The 11,851-nt window shown below is 27.6% G+C and overlaps 1 protein-coding gene across 1 annotated transcript; it reads left to right on the plus strand.

Moving 5' to 3' along the window:
* Positions 1–225: 225 nt before the first annotated feature.
* LOC105126260 (uncharacterized) lies at positions 226–8,667 on the plus strand. Its single transcript, XM_011027081.1, has 4 exons — positions 226–946; positions 7,187–7,442; positions 7,575–7,676; positions 7,760–8,667. Exons 1-4 carry the CDS (start codon positions 272–274, stop codon positions 8,479–8,481), a joined length of 1,755 nt encoding a protein of 584 aa, XP_011025383.1. The 5' UTR covers positions 226–271; the 3' UTR covers positions 8,482–8,667.
* Positions 8,668–11,851: the final 3,184 nt, after the last annotated feature.

Consider the following 11,851-nt stretch of genomic DNA (forward strand, 5'->3'; position numbering starts at 1 on the left):
TTTTACTTTCAAATTTATTTTTAATATTTTAGATAATGTACTTGAATTAAGATTTTATTGTCAACTTCACAAATTCATGTATATAAATTAATAATTAATGTTAAAAAAATAATTTATATATTTATTAAGTATCCCAGATTAGGAAAATTCTTGGCTCTGCCTTGGATATATATACATATATATGCGCGCGGAGAGGCATGTGTGTGTGTGTGTGTAAAGGTGTTCACGGATCATCATCTTCTCAGCCTATCTATTGTCAACACTCAAGAAAATGGAAATATTCCAGCGAATCCTCCTATCAACCAGCTGCCTCCTATTGGCGGTCTTTATGGTGGATTGCAGCCCCCCGGAGAGCCATATCAAATGTTCATCAACAAACACAAACTGCACCATCACAAACTCTTATGGCACTTTCCCTGATCGCAGCATATGTCAAGCAGCAAACGTGGCATACCCCACCACAGAAGAGGAGCTGATTTCAATAGTAGCAGGAGCGACGGAGGCCAAAAGAAAGGTGAAAGTAGCAACTCGTTATTCTCATAGCATCCCTAAACTAGCTTGCCCTGATGGCCAAAATGGATTGCTTATTAGCACCGATTACCTCAATCGTCCACTGGAAATTGACGTTCAATCGATGAAAATAAGCGTAGAAAGTGGAGTCACTCTGAGACAGCTTATCAACGAGGCTGCCAAGGCTGGCCTTGCATTGCCTTACTCGCCATATTGGTGGGGCTTGACTATTGGTGGCCTATTGAGCACGGGTGCGCATGGAAGCACATTGTGGGGAAAAGGGAGTGCAATTCATGATTATGTGGTGGCACTAACAATTATTAGCCCTGGAGGACCGGAAGATGGTTATGCTAAGGTTCGGAGCCTCAACGAGAGTAATAGTACTGAACTTAATGCTGCCAAGGTCTCGCTTGGAGTTCTTGGAGTTATTTCGAAGGTACGTCAGGTGTTAATCATCTCTCTTTTTTACCTTCATCCTGTTCATAACCTACCGTGGCGTTCCATGAGTGTCCCTTTGGAAAGTTGTCGGCCACAGAACGGAAACCGTTAAGTATAGTTAATTACTACTTTACATACTTCTTAAATAATTATCCAATAAAATTGTCTAAATATCAAAATTAATAAAAAAAACATGTGTAAACTTTATAATACGGTGATTAAAACAAAAATTATACTATATTTATTTCTTAGCGTAAAAAGAATCACTGAGGTTATTTGATCATAAAAAGCAAAATCAATGATATATACCACAAAAAAAAACTAATTAGAAAATCAATGATATATACCACAAAAAACACTAATTAGATTAAGCGTGTTTAGTGATATGGTGTGAGATGTTTTTTAATTAAAGATATATTAAAATATTTTTTATTTTTAACTTTAAAACACTAAAATCATTGAAAGATATTTTTAAAAAATTATTCTAATGTTTTTTCATATAAAAAAATTAAAAAATGTTTTAAAAAGAAAAAAGTTACTATAATACTACACAAGCACTAAAATGTAAGCATGAAAAGCCATCCCGTTAACAAGTTTAGATTTAGCAACTCAAATTAAAGAACAAACTATATCATTAAATATTTGGAGTCTTTCTTCCCTGGGTAGAAAATTTATTATGACAGGGCAGGCCCCTGTAAGCATGCAAGCAAAATATGATAATTACAACGTCCCATTCTTTCCACCGTTGGATTGCATTTCAAGTTTAGTTACTTCAAAGTAATATAATTGGCTTCCTTCTTTTCGTTGTCGGATTGCATTTCAAGTGAATTACTTGAAGTCATATAACTTGGAGATGAATGAGACTGTTAAAATAGTTGTTTTTTAAACTATTTTTAATTTGTATTAAAATAATATTTTTTTATAAAAAAATATTAATTTAAAAAATAAAAAAATTCAATCGTTTTCAAAAATACATTAAAAAATATATAACTTATAGGTGTTCCTCAATGACAAATGGCGTAAAGGAAGAGTCGCAAAGGACACATTTTGTTTGCTGGGAATAGAATATAGAACTAGTCGAGTAACCTTTCCTCTGCAACGGGGAACAAAGTTTTTTTAGCAGAAAAATAAAAACGGCCATGTTAAAAATGTTTTTTTTTAAATAATAAATTAAAAAAAACCATGTACCTATCTAACTAAATGAGTCATAATGTTTCTATTAGGAAAATGAGAGCAAATATTTTCTTAACATTTTTCTTTTGTAAAACAAATTATAATTATAAATAAAGAAGCTCAAGTATACATTTAATTAAATCAACTAAGAACCACTGCAGAAAAAAATAATATTAGAGTTCCAATCCCACCTACTTCGTTATAAGCAAGCATCCACACTAATAAAATTATAAAAAATTAAAATAAAATTAAAATAAGTTTGATATTCAAAGTCAAAATTTTCATTTAATTTAATATAAGCGTATTTTGCTTTTTCGCAAAGTTTATCCTTTGCCACAAAATATTTTTTTTATCTCTAAAAATAAAGTAAATTTATATAAAGCATAAAAATAAATCATATAAGATGAAATTATACCTTGTGATCATGTTTAAAATATAACAAAGTTAGAATCCTAATTTAATTTAATTAACCCTTCAGGTTTTATAAATTAACCATAGTTAATCCAAGTCAATTAAATGTTTCTATCTTAATTATGTCATCTGATATGTTTTAATTTTATTATTTAAAAAGTGTTTTGTACATTATGAATCAAATTTCAGACTTCCTAACATCTTAATAAATTTTCTTTCTAAATGAGGGAAAAAAAATGATTTGACCGCGACATAGGTAAGCTTATTTTTTTCTTCACTTTAAAAAAAAATAAGAACAAATATGAAGATGGTAGCATGTTAGATGATATATTTTTTAAAAAAAATAGAGAAACCAATTTAATTTAATTTAAAATCAAACTCCTTCTAAAAAACAGAATAAATTTAATAAAAATAATAAATTTAAATATTCAAGATAGCCTAGGTATTTTCAAAATTAGTAAAAAAAAAAGGGAGCATAATCCACTAAAAAATAAAGGATAAAAAACCTAGGTGAATCTTTAAAACCTGAGTTAACCTTTACATTGTGGCCAGGCAAAAGTTATCCTAAGCGCAAAAAAAAAAAAAAATTCATATGACGCTAGCATTTTTAAAGAGATCAAAGAAAATTTGAAACTATGATCATCAAGAAGCCAACTTGGTTGAACAATTTCAAATATTTTAAATTGAACTTAAAATGTAAGTAATAGACAATTGTTGATATATATATATATATATATATATATATATTATAAAAAAAATTAAGTCAACAAATCAAACACGTGATATAGAACATGAAATTAATATGACCATATAAATAGGAAAGTGAAAAAAATATCAAGAAAAAAATATTTTAAAAATATTTTAAAAAAAAAGATTGAAGTCAACTTAACTTAATCTTTCTGATTTATGACGAGGGTCATGAGTGGCCCCATTGAAGGTAAACCCAAAAAAACAAAGAAGTAAGATTCTTAATCAAATAATTATTGAGGGATGAAATAAAAAAAATCAACAAAAAATTGCAAAACAAAACAAATAGAAAATAAAAGAATTAGGACTAAATTCAACAAAAAAAATTAAATAAAATTAAATGTTTAAGGATGGAATTGAAAAAATAAATCAATTAGAAAATGATTAAAAATAGCAAGAGAAGAAGGACCAAATTTGACATAAAAATTAAATAAAAATAAATAATTAGAGATGGAAATGTAAATAAAAAAATAATCAAGAAAATAATTCAAAATAAAACAAATAGCAATTAAAAGAATAATGATCAATTTTGATAAAAAAAAAATAAAAAAATCAAACCAGTAATGAAATCAAAAATAAAATCTAATTAAAAATAATCAATTTAAATAAAATAATTACAATTAAAAAAAAAGTGATTGAATCAAAAAAAAAATTGAAGAGCTGGTATAAGTTTTTACATGACCATCATACAATTCAAGCAAGAAAAAGAAGGAAAAAAAAAATCAACTCAGAGTCAAGCCAACAAACATGATTGTTTTGACTATAATGAGATGCCAAATATAGTACTCGAAGGCAACAAACACGCCGACACATGTGCCACACGTGTTTGTAGTTATTTTTTTTATTTGTTATTTATTGGAGGACCAAAATAACCCTTCTTAAACCCTAAATTAGCGAGAGAGAAAATTAGGTATTAAAAACCAAAATTCCCTTCAAAAACATCTGATAATAACAAAAAAAAATATGTGCAAAAAGATAAAAGAAACAAATGTCCCTAAGTCATTGAATATAGTTCTTAAGAATTTAACAAATTAAAAATGATATTTTATTCTCTTTGAAAAATCATACAATTGTTTTTTGGAAAACTGATTTGGTTTTAAGCCAAATGCCCATTGGGAGCTCTATTACTGTCGATAAAACATTTTAACAAAAAACAACAGATGTTTGGATAATTTCTTAAATACAAATAGTTTGAAATTTATATAAAATTATAATATTTTATTTGAATTTAATATTACTTAAATTCTTAAAGAAAGATTATAGAATGCTCCGATGTCATGTCAAAAAGTTATATATGAAACGCTGTCATAAAAGCAGCATTTCAATAATTGATGAGAGTTTTGTCACTTAATAAGGAAGTGAAATAATTCTAAGAAAAATGCTAATACACAAGTAATTCACCAGATCAATACTTAATATATATATATATATATATATATATAAATATATACTTGGTCACGCTTTATAGAAAAGAACTGATTGTATAAGTAAACTGCCATGTGAAATGGCTTAATATAACTAATTAATTAATGAAATATTGGAAGTGATGCCTATCGTTAGTTTATCTACCAATAAATTTATAATTTTATAATAGATCTACCAGCCTTTTAGTAATCTACAAGTGATACAAAAAGAGTACATACTAGCTATGTGATGGAAGCTTCACTGTATGGAATAATATTTTTTTTCAATAAAATAATTAATTTATAAACTTTTATAGCAATTGTTAGGATATAAAAAATTATCAATCACAAGATAAAATATTTATAAAAATATATAATTAAAAAAATTAATATTTGATCAAGAAATAACTAAAATTAATATATTTGATAACACAATACAAGTTATACATTTATTTGTATCCAATAACTTTGTTTGTTATGATTAACTTTTTATTCAATTTAACAATTATCTATTCCAATAAAAGATTCAAAAAAATATTAACAAAAGCAAATTGGATAAAATTATGAAACCATCCATCAAACAATCTATTATTGAATAGTAAAACTGAAAAAAAATTTTAAAAATATGAATAAACTAAATTAATTTGCTAACCTTATTACTATGAGCATAAGATTAGAATAGAACTATAGAGAGAAAAGTGGAAAAGGAAAAAAGGACAAAGATCAATTTCTCAAAAAATATATGTTAAGAGATAAAATTAAAATAAAATAATTTTAAAAAATTATTAAAAAAAATATAAAAATCAACTCATGTTAACATTAGAAACATGTAACTATAGTCATGAGGCCGTAACCATAGTCATGAGGCCGTGACCGACAATATAAAAGGCAAACCCCAAAACAAAACAATGCAAAACTCTAAAAAATAAATGCTTAGAGATGAAACTTAAAAAAAGTAATTTTAATAAAAGCAATAAAAAAAATTCATGTCAACCTAAGATTGGATAACCTCACATAAAGAAAGTGAAAAAAGAAGAAGCACAAAGACCAATTAAAAAAATCAAATGTTGAAGGACAAAAATAAAAATAAAAACCAAAGTCAATATGCATGAACCTTTAAAACTTGTAATCTTGGCCATGAGATCAAGATTAACCTTATAAAAGAGAAAAAAAAAAACAATGAAGAAAAATTGTCAACAAAAAAAATTTCAAGAGATTAAATTGAAAAAAAAAGCAATAAAAAAACATTCAAAGAAAAAAATCAAAAATAAAAAGAACGGGGATCAAATTAGATATAAAAATAAATTAAAATTAAATATTTAGAGATAAAATTAAAAATAAAATTTAATTAGTAAAGAGACAAAAAATATTCAAAGAATGAGGATTAAATTTGACATGAAAATCAAACTAAATGAAATTACAAGAATGAAATTTACAAAAAAATTAATGAAAATAAGATAAAAACAAAACAAAAAAAATATATATTAATAAAAAAATAAGTATTAAATTGGATATAAAAAAATAAATTATAGGACACAACTATATTTTAAAAAGAAAAAGAAATAAAAAAAGAAAGTAGAAGAAAAAGATTCATCATGGCCCAACCACGTCTCTTCCACAAACATGTATCGCACTATAACATAGAGAATTTTAGTGCACTTCCAACACCACCTTTTAAGGTGAGATCTAACCGCGTGATATTATTACAAGTATTCACTTGTTAGTACGTGCCACAAACATCTAAGCAATTTTTTTATTTTATTAATATTTTATATTTATTGAAAGATTATAGTGGCTTCTTAGCCCTCATAAAAATAATAAAAAAAGTTAAGATTAAAAGATGAAAAAGCCTGTACAAGGAAACTTTAATTTTTTTTTATCCTAAGGCAATTAAGATATGTTATTGTGAATTAAAAATTGCAATTCCAATAAACCCTCTCTACCAACCTATTATTATTAAAATATCAAAATGCCCCACTACTAGTGTATAAGATATAATTTTTTAGGGATGATTTAAACATTTTACTTTGTATATGATCGAACAGATAAAAACACTCTTGACACTAACTTTTTAAAACATTTGGTTGCAAGGGTAATGAAGTCATTTTACTATGTATAAGAAAAAAAAACTTATTTATCCCTTATATATATATATATATATATATATATATATATGATAATGATCAATAAATCCCAGTGAAATAACAAAAATATCACTAAAAACTATTTAATTAGATGGTTTTGAGATGAATAAAATGTGAAAAACAATATGTACTGTAAACAATGTTTTTCTCACCACTTTTAGATTTACTTATAATATTTATAATATTTTGACCTGCCCGTGACTCTATGAATTAATGAAATATGAAATTCAATAGTATACATGCTTCAATATGCATTTTAGATTTGGAATTTCAGGGAAAGCTTGAATGCAAATCTCTGCACAGATTGTGAAGAATCTGGGATTCGTAAAATTATTAAACAAACAAGTTTGGCTTTGTCAGGTTACTCTGCAACTGCAACCCCTCTTTAAAAGATCCATTTCCTATGTGGCGAAGAAAGATACTGACCTGGGAGATCAAGTGGCTAGCTTTGGGAGACAACATGAGTTCGCAGACATAACGTGGTATCCTAGTCAAGGCAAGGCAGTCTATCGAATTGATGATCGGATTTCTTCTAATATCTCTGGCAATGGCCTTTACGACTACATCCCCTTCCGCTCTACTCTTTCTCTCGGATTGGCCGCCATTAGAACTACAGGTTTGCTACTATACTGTATATATAAAGAAAATATGTGTTGCCTATACATAAATCGATCCCTCAAAAAAATTTTATTTCAAGCAGCTGCATTGCCATTTGAGTAATATTTTTCCCATTTGATTTCGTTATTAGAGGACACTCAAGAATCCTTGAAAGACCCTGATGGGAAGTGCGCCAGCGCAAAACTAATTACATCCACCCTCGAGAACTTCGCTTATGGACTAACTAACAATGGTACTTTTTCTTCCAACTAAGTAATTTATATTCATATTTCTGCGACTAAATTGTTGTGATTGTAGACTTCGATTGATTTTCAGGAATAGTTTTCACGGGCTATCCTATAATTGGGTACCACAATCGCCTACAGTCGTCAGGAACTTGTCTTGATAGCCCTGAAGATGCATTGATCACGGCGTGTCCATGGGATTCAAGAATTAAGGGCGAGTATTTTTTCCAAGCCACATTCAGTATCAGCCTGTCAGTTGTGAAGAGGTTCCTTCAAGATGTGCGAGACCTCGTCAAACTGGAGCCTAGAGCATTGTGTGGCCTAGAACAATACAATGGTATCCTCATGCGCTACGTGAAGGCATCAAGTGCCTACCTGGGCAAGGAAGATGATGCTTTGGATTTTGATATTACATTCTATCGAAACAAAGACCCCACGAAACCTAGACTTTATGAAGACATACTTGAAGAGATTGAGCAACTCGCAGTGTTTAAGTACGGAGGTTTGCCACATTGGGGAAAGAATAGAAACCTAGTGTTCAACGGTGCACTCAAGAAATACAAAAATGCTGGAGCATTTCTGAGGGTAAAGGAGATGTATGATCCAATGGGGCTCTTTTCCAACGAGTGGACAGACCAAGTCCTTGGACTGAAAGGAGATGTGAACATAATAAAAGAGGGATGTGCACTGGAAGGATTGTGTATATGCTCACAAGACACTCATTGCGCACCAAGAGATGGCTATCTCTGTAGAGCAGGGAAAATTTATCAAGATGCAAGGGTTTGTGCCCTTGTTAGCACTTCTGAGCAGTAACGATGACAGGCTATGGGTCTGTCACCGGCGGATGGATGGATTGATGGTTCTCTAAACTCTAAAATAAGAACTACTATACACCAGTACACCGTCACCGCCTTCCGTTTAGCTGCTGCTTCTTTACCGTTAAACATGCGCTAGCAGTGTTGTGATTAATTGCAATAAAATTGTCTAGTTTAATTTTTATATAAGCGCACAATATATGTTGCATACATGTTTATTCCTATTTAATATATTAAAAAATATATTGCATGCACATTTAACAAATGAGAGTAAGTTTTAAACTTATAACGAAATTAATTCAATATATTATCATGAAAATAAACTTATATAATAATAAATATTAAACTTAATGGCATAAAATATTACCTAAATTTTTATTTTCTAGATAAATTAAGATAATTAATTCTGGCATTTTTTGTCAATTACAAAAATGTTAACAACTTTTAATAAAGTTTAAAACTTTAATGTATATGTTTAGAATTTAGATAGGTATTGTTTATGTGCTGGAAAAATAACCATTTTGAGCTAAAAAAATATTGATTCAGCTCAAGCACTTGAGTATGATTTGAGGTTAAAGATAATTTAGTCTAAAATCTTTATTTAGAAAAAAAAAACTTTAGCGCTCTACAAATTTGATTTTAACTTTTAAATTTTTCACTATATAATAAGTCACAAGTGACTTTTGTAATAAATGTGAAGTATTAATGTATTTAGAATTAATTATAAGTGAATTATAAATTGATATGATAGACAATAATTTTCAACAAAATTTTAACCTAAATTATGAATGGACACCGCAAGTAAATTAATTTAATTAACCACAAATATGCTCATAACTATGTTTTAAAATAATTTTCTCACAACCACTATTTTAATTTTTTTTTTAATATAAATTCTTTGTTGCTTGTTACTTGTTCTGCTAAGTAAGGACAATAACTGGAGCAAGATTCAAGTAGAATATATTAAAGATACCCAACTTGTTATTGAACAATTTAATTTAAGAATAAATTTAATGAAATTTCTCTTTTATTATTTTTTTTTTAAATGTAAAACTATAATATATAAAAATAAGGGAAATGTTCATGGTAGCTATCTAACCGATTGAGGGCATGTTTATTGCTTCGTCTGTCTCGACAGTGGTGATACATATGAATTAGGCTAATGCAATAAATTTAGGGAGCAATTCTTTTTTCAGTATTTATTTATCGCTCAGGATAGAATATTTTCAAACCATTGCCGAATTTAATTTTTATTTTATTAATAAATTGACACAAGGCAAAATATCGAATCAGATATAAAAAGGTAAAAACAGAAGAATATCAGCATAGATCATGCCTTTGAAATTCTGTGACTAGAAGATGGGAGAGGCAGCACGCCAGCAAATAGATCCCTAGTGCGTTCCAATCCTGACCTGAAGCGTTGCGAAGTATGTCATTATCGGTAAAGATGATTATTTTTGGTTTAGATTGATTTTTATTTATAAAAATAATTAAATTAAAATTTTATAAAATATAAAAAATAAAATAAAAATTAAATCAAAATCAGTTCTAACAAACCGATTTTGATTCGGTTATTTTATATTAAAAACAAAACTCATTTAATTGATTTTAATTCTATTTGATTTAGTTAGATTCGGTTATTTTATATTAAAAATATATTATTTTTTTAAATATTTTTAGATTTTTTGATGAGTTTGAATTTAGTTCGGTTAAGATTTTTAGTTTAGTTTAATTTATTTTTAACTAAACCAATTTGATTTAGTTGAAGTTTTTTTGTTGAGGTTTTTGAGTTTTAGATTTATAAAATAAAAACTAAAATAAATTGAATATTTTTTTAAAATATTCTAATTGATTTAATTAGTTTTTTATATTTTTATTTTTTTAATTATTTTTTTATTTTTTTAATTTAATCAATTTATCAGTTTTTTTCTTACCCCTGCCTTTCAGGTATCTGTTTTCTCTTTTTAGTTTTAATCCTCGGAGGACCCGATCTCAAAACAAAAATAAAGAGCCCATGAAGGACACGATTTATATGTTCGTGTATAAAGCAGGGCTTTGGGCCCATGAAAGGTCCAATTTTCTTCATTAAAGGGTTAATTACGTGATTGCATCTGAATTTTGTAGACAATAACAATATGGTGCATCAATATTAGTTTTTTCTAGTATCACTGTCTTAACTTTTTTCAAGTTATTTTCGGTTACATAACTTACCTGAACACAAGTAAGAACATGTCTAGATGCTTCTTTTGGTTTAAAAGGTTGTTTGTTTTTGCATTTCAAATTATATTTATATTTAAGTATATTTTAAATGCATGTTTAACTTGAAAAAAATATTAAATTAATGTTTTTTTATGGTTTTGATATGCTAATATCAAAAATTAAAAAAAATATGAAAGAAAAAAAATATTTTGATATATTTTCAAGTTAAAAATACTTTTAAAAAATATTTTATACTATAATATCAAACACAAACTAAATATAAGATCCCAAATCTAGACTATTTTAATGATAGGTTTGGATTAGATTTATATAAACGCATAATCTCCCTTTACAACATGCAAGTTTATATAATTTATGGATCATTATCTAAACAAACAACATCTATAAACAATATCTTAAATGGTTGTTTCCTACTTTTCTACAATGATTCAATAAGGCAATGGTTTTTACCACCACCATTGTTGTTGGATTGATTGTGAGAGCGAACTCACTCTTTAATACGTTAACAACTTTGAAATTAACCATCCTTTCTGTTAATGGGAAAAGAAATTAACCATAAATCCTTCTAGAATTCTTAAACATTGTTTTATATCATACCCTAGTATTTAAAGAATTGTTCCATGTGGTTGAACCATTCAGTTGGGTCATCTCCTAAAAATTATAGGGATTATAGCTTCACTGTTTTGGACGAGATGATTTGTCAACTCTCATTGTTGTCATCTTAGTGATGGTTATCATGGTTGGTATTCTCTTGATTTGCAATCAATATATTTAAAAGTCAATTGAGAGTTTTCTCTAGATGGTGAAGTTTGTCGTTCGTCCTAAACTTCATTTGCTGAAGTCCTTCTTGAACTATACCAAATCCAGACTCCAACTACTCAATACACATATTGCTAGTTCCTATTAATAACCATGCTTTGATATTAATGATAAGTCCAATAAATATTACAAATGCTAACATAAATTATTATCTTTTCTCTGGGAGAGAAAAGTACTATAATTTGGATGAATATTTTTCTCTTACTTCATTAATAAATTTTGACTGATCAAATAAACAAAGCCATGTATAAGAATGCTAAAAATAAAAGGAAATTAATAGTTAACAACCGAAACTTCAAACACGTAACAAATAGAGCATAACAAGTGGA

Source organism: Populus euphratica, unplaced genomic scaffold (genome assembly GCF_000495115.2).
Source record: "Populus euphratica unplaced genomic scaffold, PopEup_1.0 scaffold75.1, whole genome shotgun sequence".
NCBI lineage: Eukaryota > Viridiplantae > Streptophyta > Magnoliopsida > Malpighiales > Salicaceae > Populus > Populus euphratica.